At 42.3% G+C, this 27,638-nt stretch overlaps 1 protein-coding gene and 1 long non-coding RNA gene across 22 annotated transcripts in view; one reads left to right on the plus strand and one right to left on the minus strand.

The window, feature by feature from the left end:
* The window catches only part of LOC135323334 (uncharacterized), a 669,673-nt gene extending 658,095 nt beyond the window's left edge, over positions 1-11,578 (plus strand). The window contains exon 6 of the long non-coding RNA XR_010384786.1: positions 11,531-11,578. This is a non-coding gene — a long non-coding RNA (uncharacterized LOC135323334). The remainder of the gene's footprint in view (positions 1-11,530) is intronic.
* GRM7 (glutamate metabotropic receptor 7) overlaps positions 1-27,638 on the minus strand; it is a 770,235-nt gene that overhangs the window by 96,610 nt on the left and 645,987 nt on the right. The window contains exon 10 of one of the 21 annotated variants that reach the window (XM_031470780.2): positions 8,568-9,374. The exons of the other annotated variants lie outside the window; for them this stretch is intronic. Coding sequence (XP_031326640.1) covers positions 9,309-9,374 — 66 coding nt within the window. The 3' untranslated portion in view covers positions 8,568-9,308. Of the gene's footprint in view, positions 1-8,567; positions 9,375-27,638 lie in introns of those variants that run through there. 21 annotated transcript variants of the gene reach the window in all.

Consider the following 27,638-nt stretch of genomic DNA (forward strand, 5'->3'; position numbering starts at 1 on the left):
TACGAGCTGTTTGCTGTCACTTCTGCACTGGGTTCACATGCTGCGGTGACAGGTGACAGGGCAACACTGTTGTTCAGGTTGACCACTCCTGTCACCACAGCGAGTGGTCCACCACGAGGAAGTCCCCAGTTAGGAGCATTTGTGTCAGCTGACTTCAAGTCCTGTTTCAAATTCCAGGGTTGCCCCTCGTTACCCACTAGGCAGCGTGCTCCTGGCAAAGCCTCGCCAGAGAGTTTCTGTAACAGTTCTATTTTTGGTTTGGTTTCTTTTAGATCTTGCGAGAAGTTTCATGTCTGACTTTTTTTTAAATTGAACTATATATAGATGACTTACAATATTATTTAAGTTTCAGGTGTGCAGCATAGTGCTTCCGCATTTTTGCGTATTGTACCCCATTCGAAGTCGTGGCATGGCCATTTTAACACTGTTAACTCCTCCAATCCAAGAGCGTGAAGTCTTTCCATTTCTTTGTGTCATTTTCAATTTCCTGCAGTATTTCGTTTTCAGAGTATAAATCTTGCCCCTCCTTCGTTCAGTTTAGCCCTAGGTATTTAATTCTTTCGGATGTGATTTTAAATGGGAACTTTTTACTTTCTCATTCTGATAGTTCATTATTAGTGTACTGAAAAGTAACAGGTTTCTGCATGTTAATCTTGAATCTGGCCCCTTTGCTGAACTCATTTATTAGTTCTAGCAGTTTTCTGGTGGGGGCGTTGCGGCTTGCTGTGTGAAATGCCGTGTCGTCTGCAACTAGTGACACGTTCACTTCTCTCTTTCCAGTCTGGGTGCATTTTCTTTCTTTTCCTAATCTTTGCTGGGGCTGGGACTTCTAATATGTTAAAAAGAAGTGACAGAAGTGGGGGAGTCCTTGTCTTGTTTTTGAATTTAGAGGAGAGGCTTTCAGCTTTTTTTTTTACCATTGAGTATCATGTTGGCTGTGTGTTTGTCGTAAATGGCCTTCATTATGTTGAGGTGAACCCTCTATACCAACTTTGATAAGAGTTTTTATCATGACTGGATGTTGAATTTTGTCAAATGCTTTTTATTGTATCTATTGAGATTATCATGTGGTTTCTATCTTTCTACTGTTAATAGTGTATTGCACCAATTTATTTGCAATTTTGAACTCTCCTTGCATTCTTGGGAGAAATCCCACTTGGTCATGGTATATGATCTTTTTTTTTATTGTTGAATTAGATTTGCTAATATTTTCTTGAGGGTTTTTGTAACTATACTCAGAGATTTGGTCTGTAATTCTCTCTCTCTCTCTCTCTCTCATGTCTTTGTCTGGGTTCGGCATCAGGGATATGATGGCTCACAGAATGAGTATGAAAGTGTTCTATCCTCTTCAGTTTTTTGGGGATAGTTTAAGAAAGACAGGTATTACTTCTTTTTTATATGTTTGATGAATTCACATGTGAAGCTATCCACTCCTGTACTTTTTGCTGCAAGGCTTTTTGATTCTTTTAAATAACAAAATCAACCAGTTCATGTGATTTGTTGGTTCAAATTATCTGTGTCGTCTTGCTTCTGAGTAGGTTGTCTCAGTAGGTTGTATGTTTCTAGAAATTTGTCCATTTCTTCTACATTGTGCAGTTGGTTGCATATAACTGTTCTTTGTATTCTTACATTTATGTGTGTATGTATTTATTTATTTGCATCTCTGTGGATCCATTGTTATTTCTCCAATTTCATTTCTTACTGTGTTTATTTGGCTTCTTTTTCCTTCTTGGTGAGCCTGGCTAAAGTTTTACCAGTTTTGGGGTTTTTTTTTTTTGAGCAAAGTTTTTTTTTTTTTTTTAACATTTTTTATTGATTTATAATCACTTTACAATGTTGTGTCAAATTCCAGTGTTCAGCACAATTTTTCAGTCATTCATGGACATATACACACTCATTGTCACATTTTTTTCTCTGTGAGTTATCACAACATTCTGTGTATATTTCCCTGTGCTATACAGTGTAGTCTATTCTACGATTTTGAAATCCCAGTCTATCCCTTCCCACCCTCCACCCCCCTGGTAACCACAAGTCTGTATTCTCTGTCTGTGAGTCTGTTTCTGTCCTTTATTTACGCTTTGTTTTTGTTTGTTTGTTTGTTTTTGTTTTTGTTTTTTAGATTCCACATATGAGCGATCTCATATGGTATTTTTCTTTCTCTTTCTGGCTTACTTCACTTAGAATGACATTCTCCGGGAGCATCCATGTTGCTGCAAATGGCATTATGTTGTCGGTTTTTATGGCTGAGTAGTATTCCATTGTATAAATATACCACCTCTTCTTTATCCAGTCACCTGTTGATGGACATTTAGGCTGTTTCCATGTTTTGGCTATTGTAAATAGTGCTGCTATGAACACTGGGGTGCAGGTGTCATCCTGAAGTAGATTTCCTTCTGGATACAAGCCCAGGAGTGGGATTCCTGGGTCATATGGTAAGTCTATTCCTAGTCTTTTGAGGAATCTCCACACTGTTTTCCATAGTGGCTGCACCCAACTGCATTCCCACCAGCAGTGTAGGAGGGTTCCCCTTTCTCCACAGCCTCTCCAGCATTTGTCATTTGTGGATTTTTGAATGACGGCCATTCTGACTGGTGTGAGGTGATACCTCATTGTAGTGTTGATTTGCATTTCTCTGATAATTAGTGATATTGAGCATTTTTTCATGTGTCTTTTGATCATTTGTATGTCTTCCTTGGAGAATTGCTTGCTTAGGTCTTCTGCCCATTTTTGGATTGGGTTGTTTATTTTTTTCTTATTGAGTCGTATGAGCTGCTTATATATTCTGGAGATCAAGCCTTTGTCGGTTTCACTTGCAAAAATTTTCTCCCATTCTGTAGGTTTTCTTCTTGTTTTACTTCTGGTTTCCTTTGCTGTGCAGAAGCTTGTAAGTTTCATTAGGTCCCATTTGTTTATTCTTGCTTTTATTTCTTCTAGGAGAAAATTTTTGAAATGTATGTCAGATAATGTTTTGCCTATGTTTTCCTCTAGGAGGTTTATTGTATCTTGTCTTATGTTTAAGTCTTTGATCCATTTTGAGTTGATTTTTGTATATGGTGTAAGAGAGTCTTCTACCTTCATTGTTTTACGTGCTGCTGTCCGGTTTTCCCAACACCATTTGCTGAAGAGACTGTCTTTATTCCATTGTATATTCTTGCCTCCTTTGTCGAAGATTAGTTGACCAAAAGCTTGTGGGTTCATTTCTGGGCTCTCTATTCTGTTCCATGGGTCTATATGTCTGTTTTGGTACCAATACCATGCTGTCTTGATGACTGTAGCTCTATAGTATTGTCTGAAGTCTGGGAGAGTTATTCCTCCAGCCTCTTTCTTTCTCTTCAGTAATGCTTTGGCAATTCCAGGTCTTTGATGGTTCCATATAAATTTTGTTATGATTTGTTCTAGTTCTGTGAAATATGTCCTGGGTAATTGGATAGGGATTGCATTAAATCTGTAGATTGCCTTGGGCAGTGTGACCATTTTAACAATATTGATTCTTCCAATCCAAGAGCATGGAATATCTTTCCATTTTTTAAAGTCTTCTTTAATTTCCTTCCTCAGTGGTTTATAGTTTTCTGTGTATAATTCTTTCACCTCCTTGGTTAGATTTATTCCCAGATATTTTATTACTTTGGGTGCTATTTTAAAGGGGATTGTTTCTTTACTTTCTTCTTCTGTTGATTCATCGTTAGTGTAAAGAAATGCAACTGATTTTTGAACGTTAATTTTGTAACCTGCTACCTTGCTGAATTCTTCAATCAGCTCTAGTAGCTTTTGTGTGGACCTTTTAGGGTTTTCTATATATAGTAACATGTCATCAGCATATAATGACACTTTTACCTCTTCTTTTCCATTTGGATCCCTTTTATTTCTTTCTCTTGCCTGACTGCTGTGGCTAGGACTTCCAGGACTATGTTGAATAGGAGTGGTGATAGTGGGCATCCTTGTCTTGTCCCAGATTTTAGTGGGAAGCTTTTGAGTTTTTCACTGTTGAGTACTATGCTGGCTGTAGGTTTGTCATATATAGCTTTTATTATGTTGAGATATGTTCCCTCTATACCCACTTTGGCGAGAGTTTTTATCATAAATGGGTGTTGAATTTTATCAAATGCTTTTTCTGCATCGATTGAGATGATCATGTGGTTTTTGTCCTTTCTCTTGTTGATGTGATGTATTACACTGATTGACTTGCGTATGTTGAACCAGCCTTGTGTCCCTGGGATGAACCCCACTTGGTCATGATGTATAATCTTTTTTATGTGTTGTTGGATTCTATTTGCTAAAATTTTGGTGAGGATTTTGGCGTCTATGTTCATCAGTGATATTGGCCTATAATTCTCTTTTTTTGTAGTGTCTTTGCCTGGTTTTGGTATCAGGGTGATGGTGGCTTCACAGAATGAGTTTGGGAGTATTCCCTCCTTTTCAATCGTCTGGAAGAGTTTGAGAAGGACTGGTATGAGTTCTTCTTTGTATGTTTGGTAGAATTCCCCGGTGAAGCTGTCCGGTCCTGGACTTTTATTTGTAGGGAGGTTTTTAATTGCCATTTCTATTTCCTTTCTAGTGATTGGATTGTTCAAGTGTTCAGATTCCTCTTGATTCAGTTTTGGTGGACAGTATGTTTCCAGAAACTTGTCCATCTCCTCTAGGTTATCCAGTTTGATTCCATACAGTTTTTCATAATATTCTCGTATGATATTCTGTATTTCTATTTTGTTTGTTGCAATTTCTCCATTTTCCTTTCTTATTTTGCTAATTTGTGCTCTCTCTTTTTTCTTCTTTGTGAGTTTGGCCAGAGGTTTGTCGATTTTATTTACTTTTTCAAAAAACCAGCTTTTGGTTTGGTTGATTTTTTCTGTGGTCTTGTTAATCTCTATTGTATTTAATTCCTCTCTGATCTTTATTATTTCCTTCCTTCTGCTGCTTTTTGGGGCTTTTTGTTCTTCTTTTTCTAATTCATTCAGGTGGTGGGTTAACTTGTTTATTTGAGATTATTGTTCTTTTTTGAGGAAGGCTTGTATCGCTATAAACTTCCCTCTTAGCACTGCCTTTGCTGTGTCCCATAGGTTTTGAGTGGTTGTGCTTTCATTATCATTTGTCTGAAGGTATTTTTTAATTTCAGCTTTGATTTCCTCATTGACCCATTGTTTTTTCAATAACATATTGTTTAATCTCCATGCTTTCTTTTTTTTCTCCTTTGTTTTTCTGTTGTTGAATTCCAGTTTCATGGCATTGTGGTCAGTAAAGATGCTTGAGATAATTTCTATCTTCTTAAAACTGTTGAGGTTTCTTTTGTGCCCAAGTACATGATCGATCCTGGAAAATGTTCCACGTGCACTTGAAAAGAATGTACATCCTATTTTTGGGGGGTGTAATGCTCTGAAAATATCCACCAAATCTAGTTTTTCTATTGTAGTATTTGATTTCTCTGTTGCCTTGTTTATTTTCTGTCTGGAAGATCTGTCTAGTGATGTTAATGCGGTGTTAAAATCTCCAACTATGATTGTATTCCCATCAATATCCCCCTTTATCTCTGTTAGTAATTCTTGTATGTACTTAGGTGCTCCTATATTGGGTGCATATATATTAACGAGTGTAATATCCTCATCTTGTATCACTCCTTTAATCATTATAAAATGTCCTTCTTTATCTTTCTTTATGGCCTTTGTTTTAAAGTCTGTTTTGTCTGAAATCAGTACTGCAACACCTGCTTTTTTGGCTTTTCCATTTGCATGGAATATCCTTTTCCATCCTTTCACTCTCAATCTATATGTGTCCTTCTCCCTAAAGTGGGTCTCTTGTATGCAGCATATTGAAGGTTCTTGCTTTATTATCCAGTCTGCCACTCTGTGTCTTTTGACTGGAGCATTTAGTCCATTAACATTTACAGTAATTAATGATAGATGTGTGTTTATTGCCATTTTGAACTTATCTTTGCAGTTGAATTGGTATATCCTCTTTGTTCCTTTCTTCTTCCTTTTGTGGTTTGGTAATTTTCCTTTGTATTATCATGGATTTTATTTAATTTTTGTGACTCCGTTGTAAACTTTTGGCTTGTGGTTACCATTTTTTGTAAATCTATTAGCCCATTACTATAACTGCTTTTATTAAACTGATAGTAACATGATCTCAAACCCATCCTACTGTTAAAAAATTTTTTTAAAAGAAAGAAAAAAATATATTCTATATTTATTTCCCTGCCTCCCTCTCCCACTGTCAGTGATTTGTATGTCTTCTTTTATAATTTCGTGTTTACTTTATTTGTAATTCATGAGTTACCACGTTTCCAGTTGTGAGTTTCTCATTGCTGTAGCATCCTGCTTCTTTTCTATTTAGAATAGACCTTTCAATATTTCTTTTAGCATGGGTTTAGTTTTGCTAAACTCCTGCAGCTTTTTCTTGTCTGTGAAACTCTTTATTTCTCCTTCTATCCTAAAGGATAGCCTTGCTGGGTAAAGTATCCTAGGCTGCATCTTTTTTTCATTCAGTGCTTTGAATATATCTTGCCACTCCCTTCTGGCCTGTAGTGTTTGTGTAGAGAAGTCAGCTGAGAGCCTTATGGGGGTTCCCTTGTAACTTACTCTTTGCTTTTCTCTTGCTGCCTTTAGAATCATTTCTTTATCCTTGACTCTGGCCATCTTGATTATGATATGTCTTGGTGTGGGTCTATTTGGGTTCTTCCTGTTTGGGACCCTCTGAGCTTCCTGTACTTGGATATCTGATTCCTTCTTTAAGTTTGGGAAGTTTTCAGTCATGATTTCTTCAAAAACCTTTTCAATCCCCTTTGATCTTTCTTCTCCTTCTGGGACCCCTATTATGCGAAGATTGGGACGCTTTATATTATCCCATAGGTCCCTTATGCTATTTTCATTATTTTTTATTTGCTTCTCTTGTAGTTCTTCTGAATGGGTGCTTTCTATTGCCCTGTCTTCTAGATCACTAATTCGTTTCTCTGCATTATCTAGTCAGCTTTGCACAGCTATTAGATCATTCCTCATCTCTGTCAATGAGTTTACCCATTCTACTTGGCTCTTCTTTATAGCTTCAATTTCATTTTTGACATATTTTATATCTCTAAACACTATCTCTTTTAATTCCGTCAGCAATTTGATCACTCCTTTTTTGAAATCTTGATCTAGTAGGCTATCGATATCTATTTCATTGATCTTTCTTTCAGGGGGTTTCTCTTGTTCTTTTAATTGGGAATGGTTTCTCTGCTTCTTTATCTTGCTCATACCTCTATGGCACTGTGGTTTATGGAGTATCAGTTGTCTGTTTTGGTCCTTAATGAGCTTATCCAATGCCTATGTAGGAATAAGACTTAGAGAAAAAAGGTAAGAGAGAGAGAGAAAGAATTTTAAAAGAAGGGAGAAAGAAGGTTTGAAAACAGTGTATAATGAATAATAGAAGAGTGAGTTGAAGCAGACTATTAATCGGGTTGAGATGTCCTTTTAAAATTTTTAAAAAAAAAGGAGGGGGGAAGATGAATAGATGTATTTGAAACCTGTGTCTAATCAATAACAGGACATCAAAACCCAAGAGAAATAGAAATGAATTAAGAAGTAAAAATTAAGAGGGTAGTAGAAAATAGAACAGGTAAAAACAGATGATTTAAAAAAAAAAGGGGGGGGGGTTTGTCGGTGTTCTCCTGGAGTCTGTGTGTTTTTAATGTGAAGTCTTTCTGTCTTCGTCCTGTTTTGGAAGCTCAGCTTGCTGTTTTCAGAGGCCCTCCGTTGGCGCCCTCTTCTGTGCTGCTCCCAGCACCTGTCGGCAAGCCGATCGCGCCTCCTCCTAACACTGGGTCAGGTGCAGCTCTCTGCTGTGGGCGGGCGGGTCGCTGCCCCTCCGGATGCCACAGTCAGATGTTGCAGACTGGCTGGGTAGGAGGGCGGGTCGTGCCCCCTCCCAGCACCTCGGTCAGGGGCTGTGTTCCGGCCCCAAAGGCAGGGGGGCCGCTCTCGCTCTCCCTGCACCGCCGCCGCCGGTAGCTCCGCTGCTCTGTGCGGCTGCGCGCTCCGCCCTGGTCGGCGCTCCGCGGGTGGGCTCGGGGAAGACCGAGGGACAGCCCTGTCCCTGCTCCGAGCCAAAACCCAGCTCCTTGTTTGTCTTTGTGGAGCAAGTTCTCTGAGGGACCAGGATGGAAGGATCCTATCTGCCCCGGGCTGCAGGCCAGTCTCAGTCTGGCCTTTGAGGCTGCTAAGCCCTTCGGTGCAGATGCAGGTTTCGCCCCCGCCTGGGTGCTAAGCGTGGAGGATATGGCGGCTGTGCCTGAGCCCCGCCTCTCTTCCCCCGAAAACTTTCCGCGGGTTTTCAGAGATGGGGGTGTGCACCCTTCCCCCGAGAGCACATCAACCTTGCTGTTTCATGGAGGGCCCAGGTTGTTCTGCCCTGTGCACCCACAGCCACGGCGCGCAGCCCCTTGCGTTCCCCCGGGGCTGCCTCCGTGCAGCCACTTCCGTCCTCCGCCCGGCTTGGGCAGCCTGGCCCTGCCCGCCGCTGCCGGCCCGCGTCTCAGGCTGGGTGTCGGGGGGACGCTCTGTGCCCATTTAACTTAGTTCTGTTAGTCAAGGGCTGCTCTGTACAGATCCGAGCCTCGGAGGCTCCCCCTCTGTCCCGCTGGCCTCTCAGTGGGAGAGGGGAGACCCAGCGAGCGAGCGCCAGTCCTCCTTTGCCGCTCCCTCCCCGCGGGACCCGTCCCGCGCTGCTTTGCCTTTTGTTCTTTCTTTTTTCCTTTCTCTTACCGGATTTTTGGGTCTTTATCTTTTGAAGAGGGCGATGTTCTGTCGGAGTTCCGCAGGTGCTCTGGTTGGCTGAGTGGGTCTGTGGATGTGGGTCTTGGTGCATTTATGGGAGAGGGTGAGCTACGAGCGCCCTTCTACTCCGCCATCTTCCTCATTCCTCAAGTTTTACCAGTTTTACTTATCATTTCTATTGTCTTTTTAATGTTTATTTTATTTATTTCCTCTCTCATCTTTATAATTTCCTTCTACTGACTTTGCAGTTAGTTTGTTGTTATTCTTCTAATTCCTTTAGGTGGTAGGTTAGGTTATTTGGGACTTTTCTTCTTTCTTGAGGAAGGGCTGTATTGTGGTAAACTCTCCTTTTAAAACTTTAGCTGCATTCCACAGATTTTGGAGTGTTGTGTTTCCATTTCTTCTCGAGGTATTTTCTGATTTCCTTTTTGATTTCTTCCTTGACCCGTTAGTTTTTTAGCAGCATGTTGTTTCGTCTTATATTTGTTCTGTTCCCATTTTTATTTCTGTAATTGATTTCTAGTTTCATACTATTATGGGTGGAAAAATGCTTCATTTCTGTTCTCAAATTTGTTGAGACTTGTTTTGTGGCCTGGCACGTGATCTGTTCTGGATAGTGTTCCATGTGCACTAGAAAAGAATGTATAATTTAGTTTTTGGACTGACTGATTTCCTTTTAATAGTATGTGGTGCCTGCACTGCAGAACTGCTATTCTTGGGGAAAGCTGCTCAACAAAGGAAACCATGTATTCCCTGATTAAATGGCTGTCTGAATGTGACTTTTTAAAATGGCTATCCTGATCAAGACACATCTAATACATCTTTTTGAAGATTACCTATTCTTGTTTGAGGGGGTCTGCAACTATTCCTCCCTAATCAATGACTGCTGTCCTCTTCCCTTTTGAAACCATTTGAAGAAAAAATTCATCTGGAATATTGTTGTGCCATGACCACTAAGTTAAGGGCTGTTTCCATAATGAAGGGAAAGGAGCATATCAGAGTATGCTCTTTGAGGAAATTATCACATCTTAGAGAAACCATTGGTGTTAGTAGATAGAATGCTGAATGTTTTCTTGAGTCGTCAGAAGCCCTAACAGGCCCACTAGCTGAAGTCAGGGTTGGCCTCTTCCCATGGTGCGCTGGTGAACCTGGTGCCCTCAGAGGTTTGTATGAGAGTCAGTCAGTCAGTTAACTACATAGTGCCTGAGCAGAGCTGAATACCTAGCACTCATCTCACCGTGACTCTGGGGTTCTCTCTGCATCTACGCACACCTACTACATGAAGGGATATTCCGTACTGAAGGGACATCTGTGATTAGGGGAGTCTCCAAAGCATCGGCTTGTCTCTTAGTTGAATGCCAAGGGTCTAGTGCACATTTTTAAAAGCTAAAACTCCTGAAGAACATTTATACAAACCTGCATGGTTTGTCTTTCCAGCTACCGTCGTGCTATAGATGCTGTCTTGATACAGATGAGCAGATGTCTGCTCATTACCTTGACTGAGACCAGACCCTTGAAAGTGTTCTCAACCCACTGTTCGTATATCTTTTAAAATAGGTATGTATTAATTTGTCAAATATGTGGAGTGTGTTCACAATGTTCAGAGGGTTATTAGACTCAGGAAAACAAAGATAAAAAGGACAGAGTCCTTGTCTTCATGTAGTTGAAGTACAGTGAGAGAGACAAAAAGAGTCACTCCTGCATCTCTATCAATCATCTCAGCATGACTGAAGGAAAGGCTAGGAGCTACGGAGGGCACTTCAAGGAAAAATTAAGCATGCATCAAGATAAATAACCTATACTTAAAATTTGCCTGTTGTGATAATGTAGCATAGTTTCATAATGAATCGGTGAGATGTACTGCAGAGTGAGTTAGCTCACACAAATTTGCAGGAAGTCTGGCTCTGGATCAGGATGGTGTTACACAGAGGACTGTGGGCCTTAGATCATCATGAACAACTCCCACCAAGGATTGAAGCAATTATCAACTGACGATGCTGCATGGAAAGGCAGCAGGGCCGTCTATAGCTTTCAGTTGAGAAATAAATAATGCGTTTCATGTTAAACCCCAGTGATGATACCATTTAGAAAAGTTAATTACAGATGCCACTTCATTAAAGACTCGGGCTGCTGTGACAGCCCTCTGCCTCAAAGTTCTTGATGGGTTAGAGTAAGTTCTGCTTGACTTCAGCCGAAGTCTTCTGTAGTCATTTCAGAGACTGAATGTATGTACATCTGCAGAGTTTACTTTGTAGGATTTCCAGATCCCATCTACTGCCACTTGTTGCTTTAAGGGTTACACATTCCTGGCTTCTTCCTTTCACTTTGCCTCCAGAAAACTATCTGTAGCTGTGCTGTCTTACATGGTAGCCATTACACAGATATGCTACTTTAATTTCAATAAAAATTAGTAACTCATATCCACCAGTCCCATTTCAAGTGCTTGGTGAGTATATGACTATAATATTGAGCAGTGCATGTATGGAACATTTCCATCACAGAATTCTGCTGGGCAATGAACACCTATAATGAATTCCAGCTAGCCATATTATAAGTATGTTATGCTCTTCAAGAGATCTGTTACAAACTAATGATGTTTGTGTACAGAATCTTCAAAATCTGGATAAGCTTCCACAGAGGAGATGGGGGAAGGGACTCTCTGCCCCTCTCGCTCCCCGTCTGCCTGGCCTGGGCCCTGTGTCAGTCTCTCAGTGCTGCCCTATTCATGAACTACTGAATGAAGTCAATAAGATCTTTAAACTTGTTTGTTGAATTTTTACTTACAGGTTTGTGGCTGTAGATGAATCTGAAGGAGACTTCCAGTGGCCTTGAGGACACCGGGAAATACAGGTATTGGTACCCATGATAAAAGAACTCTTTGAATTCTGTCTGTGTCAGCCTTTCTGAGGACCCTCTCAGATCTGAGCTCCTGACCTAGACTGACTGACAGTAGGCTGTAAGCGAGCACTAGCCTGTGTGAGCCCACAGTCCCCATGTGGTGGGGTCTGCTGGCTCAGTTCAGTGACATTGGGTGACTGTTGGTACACACCTAAGGCCTTCTCTTGCCCAATCCACAGTACCATTTCTTTGGTTACTTCTGGTGTCCACAGATCCACTTTCTCGGTTACTAATGAGTTTAGAATAACAGATCTCTTGTTAATGCCAATCTTGGAAGCTACAGCTCCAAACCTTGTGGGCATGGATTGTGCCCTGAAAAACTTAGAATGCTTGCCACCTAGACTCCAGTGCTAGAGTAATTTGGTCACAGGATGAATTAAATTGACACTAAAATCACCCCTCACCTCGAAAAAATTTGCATGCCACAAGGTACACTTTAAAACACCATACGATCCTGAACCCCCCGGCATATCCTTCTTAGGTATATTAGTTGGGATCCAAGTGACCCAAGGCTTAGCTGAAGAAATGGTACCTTCAAGTTTCAGATACATGAGTGCACTGCCTTTGGGCCCAAGTGTTAACGTTATGTCTAAGAACTGTGGTCCTGGAAGCTGTAGACGTCTACAAAAATGGCAAATTCTTACTAAGACAACCTCGAATTTCAGTGTTAGACAGCATTATTCCTGTACGAAGTGCACTTGAACGCAAGAACTCCCAAATCACACAGAATAGGATACCCATCTGAATCGCCATGCAGAGGTCACCAGAAGGCCGATGAAAACAGAAATTACAGACACAAGAGGTACCTAAGACTGAGGTGACTCATGCTAGTCCCCTCTGCCCTCCGTCTGCTCGTCTTCTACCTGGATTGCCTTTCCCCTCTGCACAGACAGGACTGTACCCCAAAGTCCTCCCAGCTAGTGGCTTTACAGGCACCCCCACATCTGCCCTTGGAGGGATTTCTAAAGTAAACTGTTACAAGATTATTGATTAATTTTAGTTTCCCTTTTAGCTATTTAAAAGTATTTAACTGTTAAGGTTCCAGGGGATCCATTCTCTACTTTAAACCCCATTCACTCTGGAGCCTGCAGCTGGGATCTGAGGAAAGCTGAGAGAATCCTCATCAGAGTCCACTTGCCCGAATCTCTGTATTACCTGCTTGAGAGGACAGTAACAATTCACATTGTCCCTTCCTTTTGAAATCCAGACCCCTCTCCTGGGGGATAGATACTGCCTTCTTGTCTGTCTCATTTTGTGTCCTGAGAACTTGGAAACTGAGGGTGGTTCTCCACTTGTGCTCTTACCCAACCCTAACTCACGGTCCTGCTCACGGTTTCTGGGTCGCAGCGGCATTCTCCCTCTGTCCCTTGGTTATCCTTGGTTAGCTTTGAGAGCAGCTCTGGGCCTGGGGAGGGAGGGGTACCACTTGTGTCCATGGGGTGGTTCAGAACTGCCAGGAATACCTTTTGTCCCAACTGAAACCTCAGAACATGCTCAGATAAAAACTGTTTTAGCTTTCTCCCCTAAGCTAAATTGAACCTAGGTAAAGAAAAATAGTCCAAAAACAAGCAGCTCTAAATCAAGATCATCGGAATCTTTTGATTTCTATCTATCTTAGTTAAGATCTTCTCCCTGATACAAAGACTGTAGCTGGATGGGTGGGTCAGCCTGTGATGTCACCCAGGTTGGAACCCAAGAGTTGGAGGAACAGAAGACCACGCTCCTTGTCGTCTACAGGGAGTATTTACTAGGACAGAAAGGCAGCTGCAGAAGAAATACACAGGACCCTACCTTTCTACCACTGCCACCTACCAGCCAGCCCCGCGTCCTCCCCGTGCACTGCAAAGGGCTTGCAGATGGGGCGAAAGATCCGGACTTAGGAACTACGTCCTTCCTGGTGGAACCTGAGATGTCAGTGCTCTACCTGATCTTCTCTAGGAATCATGATAATTCTGATCAGAAAGAAAAAATAACAACAGAAGGATTATTTGAAAACTAGGCCTATAAGAAAGTCTTTGATGAGTGAAAGGCTTAAAAATACCCGAGCAGGTAACCTTAGCGTACGCCATCTACCAGAAACACAATTTGTATCCAACCGCTCTTTTATAAACCAGTGAGTTTTACATTAAGGGCTAATATTATACAGTGAAATCTATAAGATCTGTTTGCATCCGTCTGTATGTTACAGGCATGTGATCTTTTTCTACCCGCACATAGTATTGCCCGAATTCACTTCTAAAGAGCTCTATTGAATTGGCTTATAGACACACTGTCTTAATTAAGCTTTTATACTCTCAGAAATATAAAAACTAGCTCAAATGCTTTTCAGATTCATGTGATCTAAGATAATCTTCAAGAAACAAAAGCTACTTTGTCAGTTTAATTAAAACAAGGTGATTTACAATTATTAGCATTAAATATAGTCTACCTAGATTTCCTAAACATCAAACAAGCTCATTACTCTGTTACAGAATTTCTTTTTGCAAGAAAGATATGATGGTTAGCTGTTTAATGTCTCATGAAATTGTCATGAGTAATCTAAATGTAATTGTTCAGAACAAGTAAATTCAATGAATATAAGAAAAAAATTTAAATAAGCTCTTGAACAATAATTGCTTTATAGCATGACAAAGTTTCTAATAATCTTTTTTAGTAACTTGAAACCTTACAGTTATACTGAAATAAGGTAAATAATGGCTGTTCATTAAATAGCTAGGTTATTTCCAAATAGGAAAATACTGAAACATTAATTACTGAACATAAATTGATCCATTTTTGGCTTGCTTTTACTGAGGAACTAAATGTGTATTTTGATCTACTAGTAAACATATTTTATACCACACTGAATAATTTACTATGAAACATATATTTCTAGAAATTATAAATGTGCAAGTCCACAGAATGCCAATCTACAATTGCTTGCTTGGTTTACACCAGGAATGGAGTCTAAAGGTTAAGAATTTCAATGACTTAGTTTTCTTCCCAACTTACTATTTCTATTTATGAAACATTAATAAAGTAGACTGCTTGTTCCAGACTGGAAAAAAAGACTAAATGTGAATGAATACTAAATAGAAGGTTTGTAACAAAGGAATTTTACGTGTGATCAAGCTAGTTCTGATTGGGACGGATTTCTTTAAGCTAAAAAAATGAGTTTGATAGCAAAAGTACACTGGTACAAAAAAATGACAGAATGTTCTTGCTCTGCTTTGGGTATTTTGACAGAGATTGTGAAAGTTTCTTAATCTACCTGGACTAGAGAGATGTACTGTGCCTCATTTTGTCTTTATCAGGTCTTTGACTACTTAAGAAAACGCAGCCGCCTTCTCAATATTAAGAGGCCAGTTTCCTTTATAACTACCTACCGAAGTGTCTTATTTGCCTTTACCATCTAGTACTGACATTTTGGTTAAGTCGATAATGAAGTATTCTCGTAGTGGTCTGTGATCCTATGGAATCAAATGTGCAAACTTTTTAATGTTTTCCCAAAATCAGATTCTAACAAGGATCTATTTGACTTCAAATCAACTTTGAGATTTCACGCACGTTCCCTGCAATCTCAAGAGATTTTATCTGTCATTTGGTCAGATGTTAAAATATTTGATAATCTTCTTACATATTAAAGAAACATAATAAGAAGTGATGCTACCCCTTCTTAGATGTGTATGGATGCATGCTATTAATATAAATGTTCTAAAATTGTATAAATTCCTAGGACTCTGATATGTCCTGCTATGATGTTACTATGTATTTCCAGTTACCTTAAAAAGTCTCTTGTGATTTTATTACTGTTTTACTCTGATGCTTTTGCAAAAGTGAGCTTCATGGAAGGGACTGTACCAAGCATTCTGGACTGCGGACACCCCTGCCAATGACAAGGTGAAGGCGGCTCTGCCAATGCTGGGGACCTCAAACTCACACTGACTAGGACATCGAGGTAGACGGTTTCCTCCCAAGATGTCAGATCAAAACCATTTCTTTCCACTTCTTCCCTCTCTGATCATCGTTTTCCTACTTCTGACACTATGAAGGTCTGTATGATTTTTTGTCCTCCTTGCTCTGGCCTGGAAAGATAACGCCATTGGTCATGTATCTCAGCCCACTGCAAGGGGTGAGTGATATTCCACCTTTCCAATTACTGTTGGATGTGCCATGATTCTGGTAATCCTGTCATTCTGCCAATGCCTCAGTTTCTCAACATAAACAATTACTCTAGGAGTTGGACTATGGATTAACACAGAGACTATAAAACTCCTAGAGGAAAACATAGGCAGAACACGCTTTGACATAAATCACAGCAATCTTTTTTTCAAACCAGCTCCTAGAGTAATGGAAGTAAGAGTACAAGTAAACAAGATCTAATCTAATTAAACTTAAAAGCTTTTGCACAGCTAAGGATACCATCAACAAAAAAGACAACCTACAGACTGGCAGACAATATTTACAAAGGATGTGACTGACAAGGGACTAATTTCCAAAATACACAAACAGCTCATGCAGCTTAATATTAAAAAAATAAGCAACCCAGTGCAAAAGTGGGCAGACGACCTAAATAGACATCTCTCCGAAGAAGACATCCAGATGGCCAAGAAGCACATAAAAAGATGCTCGTCATCACTAACTGCATTTCTCTAACAAACCAAACTACAATGAGATACCACCTCACGCCAGTCAGAAGGGCTGTCATGAAAAAGCCCAAACACAACAAATGCTGGAGAGGGTGCAGAGCAAAGGGCGCCCTCCTATGCTGCTATGGGGAATGTAGCCAGTAGGGAGGTTCCTTAAGAAACTAAAAATAGACTTGCCATATGATCCAGCCACCACTCCTGGGCACATATCCAGAGGGAAATGTAATTCAGAAAGACACAGGCACTCCAGTGTTCACAGCAGCACTATTTACAAAAGCCAAGACACGGAAACAACCTAAATGTCCACCAACAGATGACCAGATAAAGTTGTGGTATATTTATACAATGGAACACTACTCAGCCATAAAAAATAACATAATGCCATTTGCAGCAACATGGATGGACCTGGCGATCGTCATTCTAAGTGAAGCCAGCAAGAGAAGGAAAAATACCATATGATATTGCTTATATGTGGACTCTAAAAAAAAGTCACAAATGAACTTATTTATAAAACAGAAACAGGCTCAGAAGCATAGAGAACAGACTTACGGTTACTAGGGGATAACAGGGATGGGAAGGGATAAATTGGGAATTCAAAATTTGCACCTCCTGCAGAGTGATGGAAATGTTAGCTATCTAGATTGCGATGGTGGTTTCCTGGGTGTATACATCTATCAAAATGTGTCAAATCCTACATCTGAAATATGTGTAGTTTGCTGTACAGGAATCAAACCATCATAAAGGTGTTAGAACACAAACTCAGCCCTGTTTTTTGTGGCCGGCTCCCTAACCCTGAGGGTCCACATCCCTGTCTAACAAACCTTGCATCTAGTCTCTGTACAAAGAAAGGGACGCAAGGCAAGGATAAGCAGACTAGAGCCACCCTTGTGGTCTACAGACCCTTACATTTTCCTGGTGTCATCTTTCTAGTCCTGAGCCACAGACCCAAATGAGAATTACCAGATGTCCATGATTCAAAATTCACTTCCTTTAGCAGATCGCTGCTAAGCTGGCTAGTACTCTTCCCCTAAGTGCAAAGGAGGCACTGGTCAGGAACGCTTCCTTACCTCTTGGAGATATTGCAGTAATTGCCCAAAAGAAAACCCCAACTCTCTGGGCAAAGTTGTCCTTGGGACAAGCTGGTAAGCTTCCTAACAGACTGCTACAGGGAAAGTAACCTCGCAATGTAACCATTCTGCTTTTTGCTGAGTATATAGTGTAACTTCCTTCTTCCCACTCCCTTCTGCCTAAAAGTCTTTCATTCTGTACAGCATCTCAGGGCTCCTTTCCATCTGTTACAGTGGATGCTTCCCGATTCTTAAATCATTGAATAAAACCAATAGGATCTTTAAAATTACGCCTGTTAAATTTTGTTTTTTTTTTTTTTTAACACAGTTAATGTTACTGTGCTCAACAACAATCATTAAAATAATTATGCCTATAAATAACTACTGTTTGAGGAATTTGTTTCTGTCATTGGACTAAAGTTTTGCTTTTGGTTATTTCAATCTTCATTGGTACATGTTTATTAAGTTTCCTTTATAGATGAGAGTCTTCCCTATTGTCCCCGGTCCCCTGTTCATTCCCTTTGTACCCTACATAGGCACTTAGCACAAGTCCCACATGCGGAAGGACCTCACGTAACAGATGGAAGGTAATAATGCTGCCGGAACCCTCTACTCCACTCTATCCCTGCCAAGTACATTTTCAGCACCACAGGAAAACTGCTGCTCTTGAAGTAGTCCGCAAGGCCCTCCCTGATGTGACCTGGGGGGGTCCCTCGAGCCTCTCCACTCACCTGCTTTACCCATGAGTGGGTCAAGCTCTCTCCTCTGCAGGACCTGTACGCTGCTCTTTGCTCTTTCTGGAACACTCCTATATTCATCTTAAACATGACCTCCTTAAAGAGACTGTCCCTAACCAACGAACCTCAATTAAACCCCATGCTATTAATTTCTCTCTCAGCTAGTGCCACATTTGTTTCCACTGTGATCCTTATTATAACTTAAAGATACATAAATATGCACTTGTTAGTTTTGTTATATTTTAGCCTGGTTGGACCAGGGACAATTTTGTCTCTACCCCCACCCGAGGGATATTTGGCATGTGGTGTCACAGCCAGGTCAACGGGGATGCTAATGGCAAACAGTGGGGAGAAGCCAGGGATGTGGCTTAATATCCTATAATGCACAGTGCAATTATCCCCCCGCCACGCTGCCAATAAATTATCCAGCACAAAATGTCAACAGTGCCAAACCTGAGAAACCTGAGTCTGGCTCGACCACTACACTGAATGCTTCATGAAAGCCGTCCCTTCCCCCCGGCTCATTTATCTGGGCTCCCAGAACCTAGAAAATACCCTATCAGATGAATGAGTGAGTAACGTAGAGAAGAAAAAGTAGGTGAAGCCTCTAACAGCAAAAGCTATCCAAACGCGGAGACCTGAGATTCCACCAGGAATCGCATTCCCATTCCGACGGTATGGCTCATCCAAATAAGCGCCCTCGCCTAGGAGTCTCTGGTTCTCCCCTTTGCAGGCTGTTTGTTTGTACCTGAAGCACCAAGCATTCCTCTGTTGGAATCTTTGGCACGTACAAAGCCACAGACTGTTAACTAACCCCGACTTCCCCAGAGATAAGGACTGCAGGGCCCAGACAGACAGCACGGTGGGCACCAGCAGGTAGGCTGCCCTCTAGTGGCCTGGTGCAGCAGTGCAGCCCTGCCTACACTGCAGTGTGTCACTGGAGGGGCCACTTCCGTTCCTGCTGTCTGGTCCCCACAGCTGAAAAGACTGATGGTCTCTGACCTAGTTGCCAGAATGTTTGGCAAGAAGTCGACTATGAAACAGACCATGGATCCAGAGGAGGCTAAAATGAGAGCTTCACAATTATTTCCCCTTTTATAACATCCCACGGCTGCAGTGATGAATGTATTTGGCATTTCTGGAGAAGTCACATCATCATTTTAAAAGAACAAATTCTCCCTTACCTACTGGACTGGGCACCTGGTGGCAACAAAGACGATGGGACAGAGATGGAAAATTACGTACCATACGTCAAACGTCCCTGAATACCGAGTAATACTGAATATGCAGCTACTCCCTGCAGGTCAGCACTTTTCACCGAGACCTGTACGTCTGTGAAATTCAGAAATGTGACAGGTGCTTCACTGTTCTTGATAAAGAATTATAGTTTTCTTTCTATAAAGAGATTACTTGGCTTTCCTGATAATGTCAGATGTTCTCACTGGAAACAGAGATCAGTTTACCAAAGTGGAGACAGGATGAGCCCAGCTTCTCATGCATCACAAGGGACAAGACTCATCTGCCTTCCCAGTTCCACACAACTTCTCAAAGTCGTCAGCAAAATGAGAGCGAATCCATGTTTTGATAGAAGCCATGCCTTTCCCCTCATTGCCCTTCCTCCAACCAGGGGGACGTGTGTCTGGCAATATTGTTAGTGTGGTGGGTATATTCAGCAAAGGTGGAGGTCATCACTGAAACATGACTGGACACTCAACAGTCTTTAGTAAATCGGTAGAACAGTGGCCAGCTGCTGAAAACACTGGGGCAGCTCAGTGTGATTCTGCTGTCACACTTCCTGTGTCTGATCAAACATCTCAGGGAAGATTCTTTAGCTTAACAGGACACGTGAAGAATTCCTCCACCCGGTAATCTGTGTTCCTAAGGGGGTTTGCTTTCCTGAGTCTTCCCCCACCCTCAAGTCATTTAACCGTGAACTTGGAAATCACCCTTGTCATCTGAAATCTGGAGGCCAAAAATATGCGTAGTATCAAGCTTACGTCTGACTGCACACCTCAGGCTAAATTTTTGGTGTCAGATTATACTAACAATATAATCTACTTTAAATACCACTTCATTTTTAACTCTGAAGAGAGTCTGATGATTAATTCAAATTAAACTATTCCAAAGCCAAAGTAGTATGTGTTATAAAACACGAAAGTGAGCTGGCTGAAATTTTTAATTTTCCCTGCTTATTAGCTATCTGCTCTGGGAATAAACTGAAGGTGCTAATTTCCTGGGTTTCAAGTCTATTTTAAAATGCACTAGGCTGAGAGAGAGGGGAAACACGGAATGCAGAATTATTTTCTCATCTTTGAGACAGAATCAAGAAGCTTAGCTATGTTTTCAGACCTGTGCTGGCTTCTGAGAGATTATTTTAGAGTTTCGATGGCAAGCCGGGTTACCTGGCCCACACGATGCCTGGCGTAAGACAGTGCTCAAGGCTCTGCATCCTCAGCTTGTTGTGGACTGAACTGCGTTCCTTCCAAACTCTTGAGTTGAAGCCCTAACCCTTGCTGCGACTGTATTTGGAGGTAGGGTCTTTTAGGGGGTAATTAAAGATAAATGAAGTCATAAAGATGGGCCCTCATCAGATAGGACTGTGTCCTTTTAAGGAAAGGAAGAGACGGCAGACAGCTCTCCCCACGTGCAAACAGAGGAAAGGCCACATGAAGACAAGGCAAGAGGGGGGATCTGACCAGAAACTATCCCTGCTCCCTCTCAGAACCCCAGCTTCCAGAACTGTGAGCAAGTAAGTGTCTCCTGTTTAAGCCACCCTCATGGCATCTTGTTATGGCAGCCCAAGCGTATCCACAACTCTACCTGATTCTCTGTTTTGGTCATAGAAGTCCCGCCTATTACAGTAAAATCTCACTTGCAAGGAGATGAGTTTCTCAGGCAATTTCAGCTCCATGAGTAAATCTGCTATTAAACGATGGAAACAGCTGTCCCAAAGCCCACAGGTTGGAAGCTGTGATAGTCAAGTCACTTTCTTAACAGAGCCTTTATAAATAATACCATCTATTACCTTCCTATCATCATCCTTTTCCTAGATGATTGCAAGTTTGAGGTGTAGGGTAGCTGCAGATGTGGACTATTTGTCCTCATGCCTACTCTGAACAGGACAGCAGTTAAAGGTAAACACACAAAGAACCACCACTACTCGTAATCTAAGGAGTCAACGGTGACACACGACTAAGTAGTCACTGTGTGGCCTGAATAATGCCTCTGCGTGTTCTGAGAGGTCAGCATGCTTGGATTCAGATCCCAGCAAGGTGGCTGGGGCTGGATCCAGTTCTAGGAGCACACTAGGACTGATATCACTTATGATCCTTCTACTGCCCAGAAGTTCCTCAAGCAACTCTCACACACTGTGATGAATCCCAAATTCCTCCTCCAGGAAGGCCTCTCTGATTTCCCAAACCTAACATTATTAATTATTCACTGGGAAGTTCTCTTAGAGATTTCTAGTCGAAATTGCCTTTTTTTACAGTTGAAATTAAGCTGAGTGAGGTTTTCAGCATACCACCTATTCCTAGTCTCACACTTTCTTTACCTCAATGCATTAAAATATTTACAGCCAATTAGCCTTTAATAAGTAACTGGAGGAGGAAGAGGACCAGTCTGTAATGAGTGCCAAGTGCCAAGCACTGAGGACATGGAGATGAAGGATAAATGGTTGTCGTTCTTTGTAAAGTCATGGGTTGGGCAAGTTGTGAAATATACCGAGGCTATCAGAGCGAGGATTTCACCTGAAGATGCTGCCGGAGCCCCTGGGCTAGCACACAGTAGGCCCTCAGGAAAATGTTTTGGATAAACTAGCTATTGTCTATAATATAATGTGAGTATACACCACCTATTTCAAGAGGAAGTAACAATGGCATTAAGTATCTTGTTATTTTAAGGAAAACTGCCCCAGGTTTTATACACATCTTGCGAGCTGTGCTTTGGCATTCTAAAGTAAAATGGTAGATATGTCTTGTCTGTGAGAAAGAAATGAATTTGGAGAGGTCAGAGGGCTGAGTGTTATGGTCTGACTTGTGTCCCCCAAAATTCACATGTTGAAGCCACAAACCAAGGTACATCCGGATGTAACTGCATTTGGAGAGAAGGTCATCAAAGAACTAATTAAGTCACAATGAGGTCATCTGGGTGAGCCCTCATCTGATATGATCAATATCCTTATAAGAGGAAATTTGGGTGCACACGTGCATGAACAGAAGGAAGACCATGGGGAAGATACAGGGGGCAGGTGGCCATTTCTCGGAAAGCCGAGGACGGACAGATACATCAGAAGAAGCCAGCCCGACACCTTCCTCTCCGACATCCAACGTCCAGAACTGTGAGGGAACATACTTCTGTTTAAAAGCCACTTAGCCTGTGGTCCTTTGTTAAGCAGCCCAGCAAACTTATACAATGGGGAGCATATAACTTGAGACACAAGTGGAAATGTTTCCAGCAACTTCAGCAACCAGCTTTCGCCTCTGACTAGCTGAGGTTTTGCGCTTTTAACACCACGTGAGTATCTGTCATGCTGACCTTCCTGTGCCTCCAAAGGAAAATGTCTTACTGTCTTTATGAATACGAGACGCTACTCTTGCAACAGAGAATAATTATTTCCTCAGCTATGTAACTTCAATAAGCTAACAAGAACACCTGAAACAGGACACGATCTCTGTTCTACAGCCACGGAAAGCCAGAGTTAATTTGTACTCCAGGTGACATTTCTGAGATGAATTTGCCACCCAAGGTGCATACTTGATTTCAAACACACTTTGATCGATATGAGAAAAATTTTTAAATGACCGGGTTTCTTCTTGGTTTTGTATTTATTAACTCTGATAAAAATAACATTTAGTGTGCTTTATAGCTTTTCCAATCTCTCTTTGCATTTTATTTGATTTCAGCCACAATACTCTGACTTGGAAGGATGGATTTCCAATTTATAGACAAGAAAGCTGAGGCTCTAAAACTTACTCAAAACTGCACAGCCTGATAATTGTTGAGGTGGGACAGTCCAACGATACCTCTTCCTTACTCAACCACTGAACCTTTTACACCAGCCAAAGGCAGGCCACATAGTTATCATTTCAGTTTCTAGAAAGTGAAAAATATAAGGTGACATTTAGGCTCTTAGACCTGGGCTACTGTAAGACAGGAGTGATGTGGGATCCTGACATGGTAAAGCATCTGATTCTCCTTATGGATTGAAGTGAACCCCCAAGTTCCCCAATACATGAAGTCTTCATCCCCCAGTGCCTCACAATGGACCTTGTTTAGAAACAGGGTCATTGCAGATGGAATGCGTTAACATGACGTCAGACTGGAGCAGGGCGGGCCTCTAACTCAGTAGATCTAAGTTCCCTTATAAAACGGGGACCTTACAATAGGTCCCTTATATGTGGGCACAGGCACACGTACAAGAGGGCATGCCAACATGAAGGCAGAGGTGAGGTGTTTCTTCCAAAAGGGACATGAGCGATGGCCAGCAGACCACCAGAAGCTGGCGGAGAGGCACGGAGCAGAACGTCCCTCACAGCCCTCAGAAGGAACCAACCCCGCCAACCCAGTGGACCTCCAGCCACCAGAGCTGTGAGACAACACATTTCTGTTGTTTAAGCCATCTAGTCCGTGGTCCTTTGTTACAGGACCCTAGGAAACATACAGTCCTGTTACTAAGGTTGCCCAGATGATGATTTTAGAGGTGACAGAGGATCTGCCTTCTGGACATTTCTTCCTAGAGGATCCAGTTTATCCAGTGACCTCATAGAACTGCTGTTTCCTACCAGAGAGGATGCCTAGTGTCTACCAAGTGAGCCACCCTGTCAAGAACTGCAGGCTGACCACGGCTGATGCTGGAGGAGCCTCAGAGGAGAAGCCAGCCCTTTTACGGGCCCCCTTCACCTCTTGCGATACGGACTCTGGACCGAATACTGTCCTAAAATAGCTCCCCTTCTCCCGTGAAAGTATCTCCATGATGACTGACCACATGGCCCGTCTTCTTGGACAGCCCTTCCCTCGGCTGTAATGACAACATCCAGCCCTCACACCTGCTCCCTTCTTGAGCCACTTCCTTTCCTCCTCACCCTGGCCGTTGCTTGCCTCTTCTCTCCTCTCTCCATCTGCTGATACCGTCAGTGAAATGCCTTGACACAAATACCCTCCCCCCTAGCTAGCCTGGGCCTCTCATCAGCAGTCCTGGCCCGTTGTCCATGGCCCATTTCCACTTGGATGGCCAATCACTGCTTCAGTGCGAACCTACAGCGGCAGCCTGTACAAAGACAGAGCAGAAGCAGACCGTGGGCGCCTCCCGGCTCCTATTTCCTTACCTCATGACTTGTGCAGCCCTTAGCAAACCATGTCTCAGCCCCAGGTGTCCCATCTACAACAGGCACGTGATGTGTGGGCTCGCTCAGCCAAAAAAATTCATTGACTTAACAACAACAACACAAAATCTAAGCCCTGCACCTGTTGCCTTGCTTTTTGCTAGAATTTCATCTTTTTCTTTTTTCTCTTACTCTCCAGACTTTGAACTTGGGGCTCTTCTCATTCCTATTTTCTCCAGCAGATCTTGTTATTTCTTTGAAAGATCCCTTGCATGCGTTAGACTCAACGTTCCAAAGGCAACCCCTCAGAGCTGACTCTCATCACAATATGGTGGCTACTAGAAGCTCCCGAAGACTGCTCCTGCCCTGGAAATGTTCCCGTGGCCCACTGCACATATGCACTGATCTGTATGAACAGGGCTTCCTAAAGCTTTGCTTTCCTTTCCTGCTCAAATCTCCCAAGGTGGCCATCTCTAGGGCCATCCATGTTGCTGTAAATGGCCCCTTGGAAGCTCCACCTGGTCCTTGTTCTCCTCCATTTTGCATCCTTCCTTCCTTCTCAGTTCCTGGAGGCTTCAAGTTTCAGCATCAAACGCCATGAGCTCACTCCTAGGGACACTGTTTTGCCAGCTCCCACAGCCCCACCCCCCCAATGGTTCTACCGCTCTTACTGAGCCCTGGCTAAGTTTTCGTTCAGATTTCAGCTCCACCCTGCCTGAGACTCAGTCAGTGCCACCCTGTTCTATGACTCAGAGCACCGCATTCCTCTCCACAGAGCTTATCATTGCTGCAATTTTCCACTTATCTGTGGGATGACACAGACTGGCTGCTTGTCCCACCAGACTGCAGTTCTTGACAACAGGGTCATGTCCACTTCACTCGAGGCTGTACCTTCCACTCGCGGTGTGCACTCAACTAATATTCGGGGCAAGTATGAACTTGGAGCAGAGGGGTTCAAAGCTAAGATGCTCTGCTGCATTTTGAAGGAAACGGCAACATGGCGCAGTAGGACATGATGGGCAGGGGCGCTTCATGCTTCGCTTTTGCTCATCTTTCTACCCCACGTGCTGACCACAGAACAGGTGCTTAATGGATATGCCCATCGAATGACTGAACAAACTTTACCTTAATGTCTGTTCCTGAGCTACTGGTGATGCTCTGCTCTATAGTCTTCAGGACCAGGACGACCCTGGCTTGTGAGGGGTAAATCATTTTACCTCTTCAAGCCTCAGTTTTCTTGTCTGAAAAATGGAGCTCAGTACACTTTCTTTCCAGAACTGCAGAGACTGAGAGACCGAGACATACATTTACAAATTCTGCTCTAGCGTCTCCCCCAGATTCATCCGCAGAATCTAGCATCCCCCTCCTCCTTGATCTCAGTCCCAACCAGCGTGCTCTTGCTTCTCTTGGTGAAAAGCCCCCCAGGCTTCCCAGGATGCCACCGCCTAGCGGGGCTGCCACGGTTCCGCTTGGGCCAGCTCTTTCCATTATAAACTCCTATTTTCAGGAGCTCAGTGTGTTACTGGAGACTCTGTGGTTTCATCATGTTCTGTAATTGCTGTGAGCTACCACCTCCCTCCACGTGAATGAAATTTCACAGGTTTCCCCAGTTTGAACAGTACCAGAAAATATGTTTCATTGATCAGAGCTGTTGTCTTTCCTTTGAGAAAGCATTTTAAAAATAAATTGTAAAAAGAGTCCTGTAACAGGATATGGGTAAGAAAGACCTGTTTCCACTATTCAAGCACTTGGTCTCCCTCCCACCATCCGCTGACGGGACTAACGCAGTACACAGTACACATTTTACAGGTGCATTCCAGGGGATGCAAATTTCATCCATAATTCTTCTGGCAGAGTCCACATTTGTGTTTAATTAGCCAAATGACTTGAGCCATCCAATCCTTGTTGCTACTAATGTATCACAATTAGAGCAAATGGTCGCCATGGAAACCACTGGTTCCATCATAATTTCCTAAGACAAGGATGGCTTTACTTTTGAGCTCATGCAATTCGTGACTCCCCACAGCATAAGTTTATGGTTATTGCTAAGTGGGGATTTGGTCATTTTGGAGTGGAATGTGAAGCTCCTCATCTTAAACAAATGTCATTAAAAGGAGTCTGTCATTTCACTCAACTTTGCCAAGTTCCGATCATTCCCAGATCCCCCATATTTACGTTCAATTAGAGAGATACTAAAGTCTGTAGAAACAGATATGAATTCCCCATGGGGGTGGGGAAATGGCTCTTTTTCTATGGTATAACAAGGAAGAGCTAAACGTCTGTGTTGGGCAAACACTGTGACAACCTTAAAATTAATTCTTCACCTGCTTCTCTAGGATGGGTGGTTCTCCCGACTCCCTTGAGGCAAGAATACTTATTTTGGTACTTTTACCATCAGGGTCTGCTCCACCAGTGGAAAGAAAACAGAGGTACACTGTTGACATTCTGGACAAGGCTGCCATCACATAACAGGCAAGGAGATGGAATCTGTTGTTCCCAAATAGGAGTTACTAAGTCGTAGTTTACCATTTGGGTCGTTTTAAAGCAATTTCCGTACTCAATAACCAGATATAAAAATGAAGAAAAAAGTAACATGCTGCATGTCTCCACCAGCATGTAAAAGTCATTTCAGAGACAAAGCCACAGATGCACACGGATGTGTGCCACGTGTGCAATACTGGGGCTGGACCCAAGTGCCAGCTCCCTGCCTGCTGTGCTGGAAATATAAGCAGAGAGCCCTGACCCGCTCGCTTCCTGCAGCTCTCTTTCTGAACATGAAGTATGCTGTAAGTTAGAATAGTTCATTGAGACAGTCCCGTAACATTTAATCCATCTAAAATCCTGAAACATAACCCTCTTTCCCCAAAGAGGTGTTGGATATACTTGAGCAACTAGAGTTGCCAGATAAAACAGAGGGCACCTAGTTCAGTTTAAATTCTGGATAAACAGCAGATGCATTTTTAGAAGAAGGATGTCCCAAAGAGTGCATATTTTCTACTAAAAATGATTCCTAGTTTATTTAGTACTCAATTTCATTAAGCACTCTGTATTTTCCTTTGCTAATAAGTCTGGCAACTCTAGAAGCAAAATTTGGGTAGAGATCATTTTGTTTTCCAGTCTCCAAACACTATGAAGGTTGTTAAAGATCTCCTTCTTTTTTCACTTCTTCGTAACAGCGGTGAACATGCAGCTCTCCGCAAGCAAGGGGAATGGGCTGCGGGACCGGGGAGGGGCAAGGCTA

This window comes from Camelus dromedarius, chromosome 17 (genome assembly GCF_036321535.1).
Source record: "Camelus dromedarius isolate mCamDro1 chromosome 17, mCamDro1.pat, whole genome shotgun sequence".
Classification (NCBI taxonomy): domain Eukaryota; kingdom Metazoa; phylum Chordata; class Mammalia; order Artiodactyla; family Camelidae; genus Camelus; species Camelus dromedarius.